Here is a 14,195-nt window from a genome sequence, read left to right as displayed (position 1 = left end):
ATAATAATTTTGTATGTTTTGTTTTGCAGGGTTCTCTTATTCTCTGATCATGACTTGAAGGGCTCTGAGTTTAGGAATAGCTTCATTATCAGAAAGATGTATGCAGATTTCAGCACGTGCATAAGTTCATATGATTTCATAATATTTAAGATTTAGAATGGGTGCTTTAGGTTAGTTTAGCAATGTACTATTATGTGAAAATATGAAAATTAAAACTTTTTTGAATAAAGTTAAATAAATAACATCTTTTGTATCTTTAGATTTATTTTCCAGTTGTATCTACTGACCTTTTTGTCTATTCTAATACAAAAGAAACATCAGTTTAAACTTTTTCTTCATTTGTTTCACATGCAGATTATTTGAATCTGATTGGATGAAACAAACAATGAAGGGATGTGATGCACTCTTGGGGCTTGCTTGACTCACTCCTTTTAAACAGACAGACTTAATTAGGCAGTTAAAGAAAGATTACTAAATGAGATTAAAGAGCTTGAATATTGTTCATATGTTGTTGTTACACATTTTTACATCATTTCAGCCACCCTACAAAACAAATCTGTTCAGCATATTCGGAGAGACATGCCCAGCCTATGTATTGGCATATTCAGATGTAATCTAAAGACAATGCAAGGAAATGGGAAGCCCCCAGTGCTCAGCCGAGACTTCCAGAAGTTTCCCAGAACAGTAATGTGAAAGTTGAGTGAAAGGTGCTCGTATAAATTCACAACTCAGATCTGGAATAATATATTTTAGTCACCTGGGACGTGAAAAAGGTGGATCTAAAAGATGGCTGAAGGTAAGCAGAGATTTTTGGCTCAACATTAAACAGCTTTAAACCTTGAATACATTCAGATGTAACACAGCAATGTGTCACTGTGACACTAAAAAGAGCACAGAAGAAAAACAGAAAATAAGCAGCTTGATAATAACATGGATTAACAATTTTAATTTTCCTTTGTTTCTCATTGGTCGGATTTTAATAACACAGCAATACCACTCAGAGAGAAGAAGCAAAGAACTCTGCCTCGGCCTGATGGGTGTGGTCTGTATAACTTTGACGGTATGTTTGACCTTTATTCTTTCTTTTAGGGATAAGGATTCTTAACTAAAGCTATGTGTTATTATTTTCAATCAGTATGAGATTGTTTGTTGCCATGTTGTAAAAGGACAACTCAGCTTTTTCTTTAATACTAAAAATATTACCTTTGCTCTTGATGCAAGATTTAAAACAGAAGAGTTTATTTTTATTTGGAAAATGCATTTTATAGACTTGGATTTGGGGTTGTCCTGTTTTTTTAAATTGATGGATAAGTGCTCTGCCTCAGAAATCTAATCTGCTCTGAATTATGTTTATTACTGAAGCACAATGAATCAATAAATAACTGCTCCTGTATATATGTGACATTCTCATTAACCCCTTTCTGCTTTCTAAAATATGCATGGGTGAGGAAGGTATTTTCATAAATTAGCTGCTTAAGTGGACATTAGTGAGTCATCCTATACACAGCTACTCACTAAAGAATAAATAAATATATCTTATAGTCTGATCTATATACATACCTTGTAATTACCAGGTCTGGCTTAGAGATAAAAACAAAGAAAAATATACAACTATATTTTTTATAGAATATTTATATTGTTTAAACATGACAACATATTTTTAAGGTATATATATATATATATATATATATATATAATGGAGAAAATCTAAATATGATTATCAAACAAAAAAGCATCACTGTACATGTCTGTAGCAGAAAAATGTGGGAATAATTCATGCATAAGGGCTAATGTAAAGAGTGTATTAAAAACATGGCTCCTTAGTGCTCTTAGAAAAATAAACTAAAAACAAAAAACAGGCTCCTTTAAAATCAAACAATTACAAGGTAATGTAAAGAAGAAATATAAACACATGCAACACACGAGCCATGATTTTTTTTGTCTGCTCTCTACAGCTCTCGATTTGCCTGGAGGGTTGAGGATCGTCCTGGTGGGCAAGACCGGATCAGGAAAGAGTGCAACAGGAAACACCATCCTCGGAAGAGCTGCATTCAAAGAGGACCCCAGCCCAGTGTCAGTAACTAAACACTGTGAGACACAGAGCGGGGAAGTGGATGGGACTCCAGTCCAAGTAATTGACACTCCAGGGCTGTTTGATACAGGCATCACAGAGGAAGAATTAAAGACTAGAATAGAGGAGTGTGTCAAGATGTCAGTACCCGGTCCTCATGCCTTCCTCCTGGTGATCAGGCTTGGAGTCAGATTCACAGAGGAGGAGAGGAACGCTGTGAAGTGGATCCAAGATAACTTTGGAGACGATGCCTCCATGTACACCATCATGCTGTTCACATGCAAGGATCAAGCCAAAGCTGACAATGCTCTGAAGGAATGCAAGGAGCTGCGAAGACTATCCATTACATTTGGACGCAGATACCACGCCTTCAACAACAACGATGCAGATGATCGTGTGCAAGTTACTGAGCTGGTTAACATGATCAAAGAAATGGTACAGGATAATGGTGGGAAACACTACACGAACGAGATGTATGAGAAAGCCCAGAGGAAGCTGAAAGAGGAGGAGGAGCGCATGAAACAAGAGGAGGAGGAGAAGAAAGAGGAGGAGAGGAAACTGTGGGATGAAGAGAGGGAAAAGCAGCAGAAGGAGAGAGAAAAGGAGAAAAAAGTTCGGAAAAATAATATTCGTGTGGCATCGGCTGCTGCTGTTGTGTTGGTGTTAGCTGGGGTAGTCATAGCGGTGGGAGCCGACATACCAGTGGCTCTGGCTTTAGGAGCTCCTGCTCTTGTCCTGGGGGTGTTGTGTGGATTAGCTGCCATTTTCATTTGGAAAGGGATCAAATGTAAACCTAAAGCAAATAGTCCAGTTTAATAAAAGGAGTGGTAAGAGCATATTTTTCATTCTGCAGCTTCTGGCGTGAAATTTAGAAAGGAAATATTCCAAATTCAGTATTGGTAAACATATCATGCAAAATACCTTGTTTAAATGTAAAAAGGTCTTAATTCATTTAAAACTGATGGTATACAAAAATAATTACACACAAACAATGTTCTCCTTTTTTTTCACCCATTTATTGTTTGAATATAATTATATTTAAACATGTTTTTTTTTTTATTTTCAAAAGTTGGATTTTTTTCCATAGTTTATATTTACATAACTTATGTGACAAATGCTCAAAATAAAACTTCTGTGCTAATAAATTGTCGTTCTTTATTTAAAATATGACATGCATTTCGCTTTGCTATATTATTAGTAACATTACAAGCTCAAAGGAAATGTGAAACAATGGCGCACATCCACTGACTGATTACACTCCATGGAAGCAGCGGCAGCACAAGGATGCCGTCAGCACCTACAACCCAGGACAAAATGACAAAGAAAAGATAACCAGCTGTGATTATCTTACACAGCTGTGGAGGATCGGCTACAGTGTTGGTGCAATTTTCATGTGTGTCTTAGGAATCCTGGCTGGGTTTGGTGACATTTCCCTGTAGATGTGCAAATGTTGTTTTAATTAAAGTTAACACTTTTACTAAATGTGATATTTCATCATATTTACTCATTTCAATAATCAGACCAATGAATTAGATGTTTTTTGTGATTAAAACATGCTAAAGCTGCAGCCAACAATAGCTATAACTTTTACAGAAATACATTTTTGTCATTTTGTAATAAAACTAAAATTTCCTTAGTGTATTCACACAATTATTCATCTTCACAACTGGAATATGCACCACCAATACTGAACAGAGTTAACATCATGTTAGCAGATTATCAATAAAAGCAGGCAAGTTGTGATGAATAAATTGCACATGATGTATGGAAAGCTGAGCATGAGTTTGCAGGGGCCACTGCTTGACATCACTTAGTTGTCTTTTTTTTTAGGTCTGTCTTCTTCTTTAGGTCTGCTCCACCATCCAATAGCTGTACCAACTAACGCACTTCCCAGCATCAACAATGGACGTCTGACCACTAAATCCTTAGCCAATGTAGAAACAGCTACTGTTGCTACTACATTAGTGACCAAAGGACCTGCCCTTTCTTTTATATTACGCCACCACAGTTTCCTCTGGACTTCATTGTATATGCTGCTGGTATAATGGCCCCCATTTAACTGCACTGCCATGTCTATTTTTTCAAGGAGATTGGCTACCTGAGTGTGGTTTTTCATGCATGTATTGTCAAACACAACATAGCCAGCTTTACATTCATCAGTGAGCTTCCTCAGCTCTTCATTTCTGTTCAGATAGCATTCAATGGTAGTTCCTTTGAGCTCATCACCTCTGGTGAAAACCACTAAGATGTACTTTGACGATTCCTCGCCAAAATTTTTTGTGATCCACTTAACAGCATTCTTCTCCTCCTCTGTGAAACGTACACCGAGTCTGATCACCAGCAGGAATATGTGTGGTCCTGGGAGAGACAGCATGATGCAGTTGTCTATTTCACTTTTCAGCTCCTTCTCGTTACCAAACGTATCAAAAATCCCAGGGGTGTCGATTACACTGACAGTCCTGTCATCAAATGCGACAGTTTCTTTTATGCATGTTTGTGTCACAGATGTTGGAGACATTTCTGCAGCAAAAGCTTCACTTCCCAGGATGGTATTCCCTGTTGCACTCTTTCCTGAGCCAGTCTTCCCCAGCAGAACAATCCTTAAGTCCTTTACAACTGGAGAGCAAGAGTCTGTAGAGAAAGAGAAAATTAAATGTTTAGTTTGTAGTCTTGGGTTTTGAGTCACTCAAACTGAATGCATATACAGTCTGTACAAGAGCAACAATGCTCGCCTTCATTTGAGGTTAATCCCATCTTGTAGACAGAGAAATGCCTGGAAACAGTTTAAAACTGCCTTCAAACCACAGAAATATGATTGTGTTCGACTCAGACGTCCTTCTTCTCATCTGAATATGTTTGTGCTTCTGTGTGATTTTATAGTTGTCCAGTTGTCCCTCCCTCTATCCCATTCCCTCTCAGCTGCTGGAGCTTCCAGTGAAATGAAACTCATCTCAGCAGTTTCACAGGAAATGAAACTCAAAACAGCTGTTGATACAGGACTGAAAATAAATTTTATCTTCACTCATACTAATGTAGGAGATATTTTAATCTAATCTCTGGCATGCACTTTTATTAGCATCATAGCTAGCACCACAACTAATATGATACTAAAAAAATCCATGTAATGACATCAAGATTATCCACTAATCTGTCCTGTTTGTTAATAAATGTTAAATGTTTAAATTGGTATTGCACAATGAAATAAAGTTATTGGGTTTATTTCCAGAGAAGAGCTATGAATAAAACAACAAAATAATACTATATTTTTTTAATACAAATGAAAAACTACTGTATATTACATGCATTAAATGAGTTTTACAGCATAGGTGGGTACCTATTTGATTATCAGCTGAATGACCTTCTGATTAAGACCCTTAATCTGCCACGTCAGCGTTTGCAGAGGAGTGTTTTTTTTTTTTTTTTTTTGGGGTGGGGGGGGGCTTATCTGTAAATGTAAAGCTCTGCCCTTAGCTAGAAGATAGAATGTGGAATCATAAATATGTTGACAAGTATTTTTACATTTATACTTTCAAACAAAAGTTCATTATTATTATTATTATTATTATTATTTTCTATAATTATTTTCAGAGTTCGGTTAGCAACATTACTTAGTAATGTCCTGCTGTAAGCAATAACTTCATTTCATGGCTTGTTGTAATCTTTTTAAACATTTAACTGTAATTTTTCTGTTTGAAATGGTGCATCTGCAAATTTTGAAAGATGCTTTATTTCCACCAAGAATTAGTGGATAATGCTTAATGTGTTAATTGTTTCATTTAAATTTTGACATTTGTTGTGCTTCCCTTGACATCAAGCATCTCTCTGATGAAAATAACATAATAGTTTTAAACATAAAGCCAGAAGATAAATAGATGGATTTTCAGAAATATTTATTTTACTTTACAAAAAAAAAGTTTGGGTATCTTTTACAGACATATTTAAATATGGTAGTGAAGCTTGTAAAGAAGGAGGAAAAAGTTGTGAAGGCGAGAGTGTCACTGTGCAAAATGTTAGTTTCCTTCCCAGATATAATATGGTTCCAAACCTCTGCCAGGAGCAGCATTGTCAAATATCCTACCAGACAGCACAAAATTACTAACACGTGTCTCTGCTGACTAAGATAAAAGGAAAACATGAGGCTCACTCCTCCATACTGCCTCAGAGAAATGTTTAAGCCAATTTGGAAACAGCATCAAGGCTTTTAATACCATCTAGTGGTAACATAGTTTCCTCTACACACAACCAATACACAGGACTTCTTCAAAACCCAGCTGGTCAACACAATATGTTTCTTTGAAACAATAACCATTAGTTTGAGAGGGCATTTAAACTCAGTCTGAATCTTATTAGGATCCATGTTTGTGTCTCAAACTAATTGTCCTCCAGCTCCTACTCAGCGCTTCATCCTTTGCTTCAGCCCGCCCACTCCAAGTTTATGAGATGACAACATGGAAGCAGCCTGCAGCGTCTGTAACAAAGTGTCCTTTTGCTGCTGTTGAAATGACGTTTCATTTATTTGCAAAACTGTGCTGTGAATGTGTGTCTGTGTGTATAGTATACAGTACTACATTGCAGTCCTCCCACACTCCTCCATTTGAGATTAAGTGGGACAAGCTGCCCAGTCATAACAGAAAAGACACCAGGAGCTCACATCATATGGCTGCACCGCAACCACAAACGCACAGAGAAGCTTCGGGACATCTGAATAAAAGGTACGTTTTACAGAGATTTTGTGGAAAAGTAGAACGGAGGGGTAGAAAATTTAAACCAAGGAAAGTTTTAATTATGTTTCCGTTATTTGGGAGATTGTGATCAGAGTCTATTTTAAAATGTGCCGAGTTTAATTTGCTGAGGATCATTTCTTTTCTTTACAGTCTATGTGTTAAAAGAAGAAAATTCACAGAGCAGTGAACATTCAGCTGAATGAGCAAAGTGAACACCTCAATAATCCTCAAGTGACAAAGCCAAGAAAAACCTGGACAGGTATTTAAGAAACAACATTTCTCAACAGTGAACTTCTAATCAAGTTTCTCCAGTGACAATGGCATCGACTGGTCTCCAGATGCTGGGCCTGGTGCTGGCTGTACTGGGTTGGGCTTGTGGGGTGTTGGTATGTGCTGCTCCTCTGTGGCGTGTGTCTGCCTTTGTAGGTGGTGAACTGGTGATTGCCCAGATGTTGTGGGAAGGACTATGGATGAACTGTCTGTCTCAGACCACAGGCCAAATCCAGTGCAAGACCTACGACTCCACTCTGGCCCTGCCCATGTCTGCCCAAATGGCCCGAGGCCTCACGGTCCTCTCCCTGCTTCTCTGCGTTCTGGCCCTCATACTCGGGGTGGCGGGGGCCAAGTGTACCCACTGCATGGGCGACGGTAATCAGGCCTCAAAGGCTCGACTGGCTAGGATAGCAGGAGTGCTCTTCATTGTGGCTGGCCTAGCCTACTTGACGCCCATCTGTTCGACTGCCTATACCATAATCAGAGACTTCTACGATCCCAATGTCGCAGCACCTTTAAAGAGAGAGCTGGGCCCAGCATTGTATCTGGGCTGGGGGGCTAGTGTGCTGCTACTGGTGGGGGGTTCTCTACTGCATATTGGTTCCTCTGCACCAGGAGAAAGAGCACTACCTGTTTTTGGAGGAGCAGCGAAGAGTAGCCCACGCCCAGGAACAGCAGGAGTGGTGAAGCAACAGGAAAAGTCTTTTGTATAAAATGATTTTATTGAACTTTTAAAGTATTGAAAGACACTGAGGTTACAAGCACAAGTTTTGGAGTTATGTGTGAATTACATTATGTCTTGTCCTTGCAGTCCTTTGACACTCACTGCTTGAATTAGTAATGAAGCTCCAGTATTCTGCATTTTGTAGAGTTGCTATAGGTAAAAGCATCTGCAAAGTAATTCAATGTAAAGTCTTACACCTCTGAAATGATAAACCACTTATAGAGTGCTTTAATAAACATTACTTTCAAGGCTTTGTCTCAGAGTATGGCAGCTGAAATGAACTGTGGGAGGATTTTAGATGATTACATGCTTACAAATGCATGCAACTTACATTTCTCAGATGCCGCTCTGCCCCTGTTTGTGTGTGTATGAGTGTGTGTGTGAGTGTGTGTGTGTGGGTTGTCTGTGTACAGAAGGCCAGTGTGCATAGTGCATCTGTCTACCATTTGTTTTCACAGAAAATATGCGTGGGCAGATGAAGCACTGATTGTTTACTTGTTTTACTCTATAACTTTTGCTTTAATTCTTGTTAAAGATATATATATTATAATATTATAATATATATATTAATAAAGTATTTCTATATATCTAGACTACTACACCTCTGCAAGATAAACTGTATGTCTAATATTTGATAAATTGCATCCATCATTTTCCATTTTTGAAACATTTATCATTTTTAAACTTTGTTACTTCTAATTTTGCTATTATTGTTTAACCAAATAAAATTGTACTGGCTTTGTTTTTTTATTAACTTTATAAGTTTTATTATAATCAATCTGTGAGTATGATGATGATGTAGGTCAAAATGTTTCTTTTACTGCACTGAACCAAATTGAAGATACACACACACGCACACACACACACACACACACACACACACACACACACACACACACACACACACACACACACACACAAACACACAGATGTACTTTATAATTCAGAATTTATATATCATCATCTGACCATCAATCGTCTCCATGGTGATATCTGTCATAAAACCACCAGATGTGAGAACTGAAGTGAAAGCCAACACTGATGAAGAAACTCTGATAAAACTAATGATCTGGATAAAAACATGTTTTATTTTTATCATTGAAGTGTGAGTGTTTGTGCAGCAGCAGAACTTTTCTAGACCCACGACTGCATATCTGAAGTATAAACCCTGTCTACCAACAGTCAGCTACCGTGTAAAGCCTGGTACACACAACGATTTTTAAGCTTATGAGATTTTTTTTTTTTTATCTGGTCAAGACCTCACACGTGAAGATTCAAACAAAAATCAGTTTTTATCGTACTGTGTGTGGTGTACTCCGAAAATATAATCACAGAACAACACATACATAACGATGCTGTCCAGCATCTGATCTACAATCTAGTCCTCGAGCCGGACAAACGTCGAAACGTAGAAGAAGAACCATAGCAACAACCGGCAAAAAAAGAAGAAGAAAAAACATAGTAGCAATCAGAAAACACAACACACAGCATGAAATAGGACATACAGGACGAGGGAATGATGGTGGTCTTGGGATTATTAACAGAAAAAGCCAGAACTGAAAAAAATAACAGACTTTAGACAGCATCAACAAGGACTTTGTTTACTTCCTTGTTCCCCAGCCAGCTCGCTTTCTGATTACATTCTGTACCACGTCACCGTCCACGCAGTCATGATGCACGAGTCGTCGGCGTTCCTCAGAAATCGGCTCTGATATATTGAACATGTTCAACATTCCCAATTGCCGGCTACGACCCGTTTTGGAGCAGATTTTCGGGACAAATCGGTTCATAACACACCTCAGACCAAATGATAATTGCACAGGGAAATCTCACAATGATCGGGCGTTTGCCGTCCGAGGTCGGGAAGAGACTAAATCAGGGCAAAAAAAAAAAAAAAAAATCGTTGTGTGTGTACCAGGCCTTAGAGAAGGCCCTGCCAAAAACAATACTTTTGGGTAAATATGTGCCAGTGTGAACAATGAACCGCTAGTTACTCCTTCTCAGCTGAGCAACAAGAGACAAAAGCCGATCAACTGATCACCGACCGCTGTCATGATTTGCGGGACAACAGGAGACGGAGAGGAGGAGCCACGCTGCGCTGCAGACACAGAAGACCAGAGAGACACTAGACCAACTACAACTGTGATGATGTAAATCCACTTCACATTCCTGATAGAACCCCATGATTAAAGAATGACTGTAGAACTTTAAAAACTTGTTTCCAGGATGCTGGAGTGTAAGAAAAGTATTGAAAAACATAAAAAAAAAAAAAAACAATATATCACATACAAAAAATAACAAAAGAAGACACACAACTACATATTGTAATGCCATTTGTAAGGCAAGGCAAGGCAAGGCAGTTTATTTGTATAGCACATTTCGTGTACAGGACAATTGGATGAATGAATGAATGAATGAACAAATTTATTTCGAACAAAAAATAAAAAATATAAAATAAAAATATGTTTCAAAACAAGAGAAAACAATTCTTTAGAAAACCAAAACACATTGCTTGTACAAATAAAAATGTTAACAGGTTCGAAAAAGGAGTGGGAAGAAGTATACACTTTTTGTTACTCCCACCCCTTCCTAGTCATCTTTTGTTGTGACGTTATATGTTTACATATTACCAATATTCTTATCAATATAACTTTTACTATGCATCCACTTTTATTGACATATAACACATAAAATAATTTCTCTTCCATATATTCAATTCAAAGTGCTTTACATAAAACAAAGACATTACAGATATTTAGAATAATAAAAGGCATCAACACATAATCAACACATAATCACAATAAAATAATAAATTACATTAAAATGATTAAAAGCAAGATAAGTTAAAAAAAAAAAAAAAAAAAAAAAGTTACCGTGCAGATTTCATGCATAGGCGCATGAGAAAAAAAATGTTTTTTTTAACCTTGTACATACAAGATGACTGGCAATCAGCATGGATAAAAGCAAGAGCAATTACTCCAAACCACAGTCTTAGCTTGCGATCTATACTGTCTGATGTCCAAAGGATTGAAGCAGTTATGGCAGACTTTCTACACTTGAGGGCAGCAAACTATTATTTTATGTGCTGTCTGGAGCACCGTCACACAATGAGACACATAACTAAAAAAATTTTACTGGGAGTAAAAATAATCATATACACACTAATAAAGATTATTTAACTTAATTTTATAATTACAGTAGGTTTATCAAAAGTGGAATAAATTTAATTACGGCTCAGTCACAGCATCAGTCTTTACCTAAATTTGGATTTTTTTATTAAATGTGTTGAGTTTCTGAGTTTATTTTACTCAGAAAACACTTGCTATGTATTGATTGCCAGACACTTTTACTATCTGACTGTAACACGTATGCAGCTGGGAATATGCTGACCGTTTCATTACATCTCCGTTGCTTTCACTTGAGATTTTATAGCTGAGTTGTGTAAGCATCAAACATGCTAATACATGTAGTAACTGCTGTGGTTTGGGTGTGGTCTAAAATATGTACACGAGTCTGAGAATACATTTGGTTGAAAACAAAAACAATGTCACCACGCTAAAACTGATTCAGCATAGCGCCAGTAAACAGAATATCAGTGAAACAGATGTCTGATAGTGTCTCCATGTCATTTTTCTTGCATGCAGCCCTACTAACTGTGTGCAACAATAGATTTAAACTAGCAATGTGATGGATGCCAAGACGTTAAATGAAGGGGAAAACGTGTTTTTTTTTTTTTTTTTTTGCCAGTACAGAGGGTTTCCACTGGCACTTTATAAAAGAGGTTTAATAAAATGCCTCTCTCCATCCGGGCTCTAAACCCCACAGAGATGACGAGGTAGCTGCTCTGTGCTGCAGATACTTTGCACCTCCATTTATTGTTTTTTTTCTTTTTTTTATTATGTACCTTGTTTTAAGATTATTGGACAGAGCACTTGGCATATCTGTTTTAATTAACTACTCACACATTATTTATCAGGTTGGAACATTTTCTAAGTTTTTCTGGGCTACCAAAGTTGCCCAGGTGATACATTTTTTGGACCCACTGTGTCCAAAACATCTCCTTCAGGAACAAACAATACAAGTTTTATTTTTATCCTTATCTATTTTTTACAGGCTCCACATGACCGTGACTGTGCAAAACCCTCAACTGCAATATGACACTGCTGTAAGAGTCAACAGAAAGATCTAAACAAAAGCAGCTTACCATTTCTCTGTTAGGATCTGGAGGCTTTTTATTTTTGTCTCTCCTCCCTGCTACTAGATCACCTACATGTGGCAGGTTATCAGATGCACCTGGTCCTGATTGTCTACACCTGTGTTTGTGCTTCATTCAGCACCAGTTCGTCTGCTTATGGCCACCTGAATATCTGTTGAGCTTTTCTGTTGTGACTTATTCAGTGATCCTGTTTTGTTTTTTCCCCTCTCTGTCCAGCTTCACTCAGACTGTGATTTTTCTTTTTTTTTCTTCTTTTTTTGGATACCCAGGATTCAACTACTCAGATAATCTGTACTTTGGATGAAATCTGCCACCATGCACTGCCGCCACACATTTCCTGAGACTAAACTAAATTTTTCTTTGTTACTACTTTCAAAATGTCAACATTGTTTTGGTTTCTGTAAGGGTCCTCCTACCCCCCCTTGTCCCTAATAGTCTCAGATTGTGCTGCTCCTTAGAGACTTAAAGGGCCCACAGTAAGTCTTTCCATGTTTTCTGGGTTCTACAGTGTAAACACAATGGATTATTGGATTATTGGCTTAAATGGCAAAAAAAACAAAAAAAAAAACAACAACAAACAAACAAACAACAACAAACAAAACAAAACAGAAAAAAACAGGTGTATATTTTACCTTTTTTTTTTTTATTGCGAAAGAACTCTAATTTGTAAGACATTCTTTTTGCAACCTGGCCACTATGACCTCACAGTTTCTGGATTTTCTTGTGTGGTGACATTCTTCAGGTAGTGCACCTAGGCTAGAGTTGCATGTTGTCCATAATGGCCTGTTTTTTTAAAAAAAAAAAAAAAAAAAGGAAGTTTTGCATTGCAGGGAGCACTTGTACTATTGCACCACGGGACTGCAAAGCCATTTAGCAGGAGTGACACGACAGCATCAGCTGACAACTGCTTCCCAGTTCAAACAAGCAGGTGCTAGCTGCTTGCCACCATCAATCAAATCAAAGCACATTTAAAAACAAGGCACGGTGACTAAAGTGCTGAACAGTTTCAGTTAAAAGCAAAAACAGCAACATGAAAAAAGGGAACAAATAAATACAGAGTGGGCGAAAAGGAGGTCATATCAGGAAGATTCATCTTCACCATCTGCTTGGACAGGGTGAAGCAAGTGTTCATTGGTGTTCAGGTTAATTCCCAGGTCTGGTTAAGAATTTGCTTGCTTTCTAAGTTTTAAATGGATTGGTTCCATCTTATAAAGTAGATCTTTTGAACATTCACAGCCCCGTGAGAGCACAGCGGTAAACAAACCAGTTTCTCCTAGAGCTGAGTTCTTCAACTTCGATCCTCAAGGACCACCTGTCCTGTGGGTTTTAACTGTTTCCCTGCTGTCATCGGGCCCAAATTAATGGCTCATTAAAGACGCACTACAGAACCTTTGCAATTTTCTCAGTGACGCGCCCCCTATCAAAGACTAATTCAGCATCCATCTTGCATTCTTCCTATACTGTGAGCTCTCTCCAGCCAGAAAAAGACAGGCTTAAAAATATCACCTCCTCATCTTGGCTTTCAACTTAAGTGGAATATGACATCTATATTTAGAATTTGCTTTTATGACTTTATCTATGTATTTTTTTCTATATATATTTTTATTACCTTGTCAGCTAAAACTTTTTATTGACTATGACGTGCCAGGTTTTGTTTATGTCCTGTATAAATAAACTTGATCTTGATTGGCTGAAGAACTTTAGACCATTTTCTTTTATTACATTTACTGAGAACCATCAAGATAAGAATACTCCTACTGGCAGCAACATGGAGAAAAATTACATCTTAAGGGTTAAAATCATGAACAGGATTAGTTATCTTTCAGTAACAGAACAGCAACTCTTGAACTAAAGTTCTCTTACTATTTTCCTGCTGAAGATTAAAGCAGTTGTTTATAGCGTCCTGTGACAGACTGGTGCATCCAAGGACAACTGCAACACCTGCCCTGTCCTCGCTGTCATGTGACATAATGCCATTGTTTGGATTTCTGACCTGCATGCTCTACTTCTAAACCATCGTGTTTAAGGTCAAGTTAGCATTGTTCAGTGCTGCAACAAATCAAATGCATTTATTATAAACATAATCCATCAAAACAGATATTTTGGCCAAGCTGGACACACTCCTACATCAACCACAATTAGGTCAAGCATCTAAATTTCAGAAAATTTGACTGTTTTTGAATTAAC

General features: G+C 37.6%; 3 protein-coding genes across 4 annotated transcripts; 2 read left to right on the top strand and 1 right to left on the bottom strand.

Annotated features, from left to right (window-relative positions):
- The first annotated feature begins 360 nt into the window (after nucleotides 1-360).
- On the top strand, nucleotides 361-3,079 carry LOC121637972 (GTPase IMAP family member 7-like). Its single transcript, XM_041982367.1, has 3 exons — nucleotides 361-796; nucleotides 989-1,060; nucleotides 1,956-3,079. Exons 1-3 carry the CDS (start codon nucleotides 787-789, stop codon nucleotides 2,885-2,887), a joined length of 1,014 nt encoding a protein of 337 aa, XP_041838301.1. The 5' UTR covers nucleotides 361-786; the 3' UTR covers nucleotides 2,888-3,079.
- An 18-nt stretch (nucleotides 3,080-3,097) lies between these two features.
- LOC121637974 (GTPase IMAP family member 9-like) lies at nucleotides 3,098-4,937 on the bottom strand. The gene is made up of 2 exons (XM_041982369.1): nucleotides 4,804-4,937; nucleotides 3,098-4,702 (listed from the first exon to the last, which is right to left on the bottom strand). The coding sequence occupies exons 1-2, from the start codon at nucleotides 4,823-4,825 to the stop codon at nucleotides 3,882-3,884; spliced, it is 843 nt and encodes a 280-aa protein (XP_041838303.1). The 5' UTR covers nucleotides 4,826-4,937; the 3' UTR covers nucleotides 3,098-3,881.
- Nucleotides 4,938-6,677: 1,740 nt separating this feature from the next.
- LOC121638127 (claudin-4-like) lies at nucleotides 6,678-8,597 on the top strand. 2 transcript variants are annotated; one of them, XM_041982636.1, is made up of 3 exons: nucleotides 6,678-6,783; nucleotides 6,946-7,054; nucleotides 7,222-8,597. In XM_041982636.1, the coding sequence occupies exon 3, from the start codon at nucleotides 7,245-7,247 to the stop codon at nucleotides 7,779-7,781; it is 537 nt and encodes a 178-aa protein (XP_041838570.1). In that variant the 5' UTR covers nucleotides 6,678-6,783; nucleotides 6,946-7,054; nucleotides 7,222-7,244; the 3' UTR covers nucleotides 7,782-8,597. The 2 variants fall into 2 exon arrangements, with proteins under 2 accessions (XP_041838570.1, XP_041838569.1); XM_041982635.1 differs by having other exon boundaries at nucleotides 6,946-8,594.
- Nucleotides 8,598-14,195: the final 5,598 nt, after the last annotated feature.

Source organism: Melanotaenia boesemani, chromosome 4 (assembly GCF_017639745.1).
Source record: "Melanotaenia boesemani isolate fMelBoe1 chromosome 4, fMelBoe1.pri, whole genome shotgun sequence".
In the NCBI taxonomy this organism is placed as follows: Eukaryota; Metazoa; Chordata; class Actinopteri; order Atheriniformes; family Melanotaeniidae; genus Melanotaenia; species Melanotaenia boesemani.
The sequence above is the reverse complement of the archived record's forward strand: the minus strand, read 5'-3'. Positions and strand labels throughout refer to the sequence as shown.

Coding starts and splice junctions, on each gene's coding strand:
- LOC121638127 (XM_041982635.1), top strand. CDS start 7,113: ATGGCATCGACTGGTCTCCAGATGCTGGGCCTGGTGCTGGCTGTACTG.
- LOC121637974 (XM_041982369.1), bottom strand. CDS start 4,825: ATGGGATTAACCTCAAATGAAG. Junction 4,703..4,803: donor GGGATTAACCTCAAATGAAG/GCGAGCATTGTT, acceptor CTTTCTCTACAG/ACTCTTGCTCTCCAGTTGTA.
- LOC121637972 (XM_041982367.1), top strand. Junction 1,061..1,955: donor TGGTCTGTATAACTTTGACG/GTATGTTTGACC, acceptor TGCTCTCTACAG/CTCTCGATTTGCCTGGAGGG.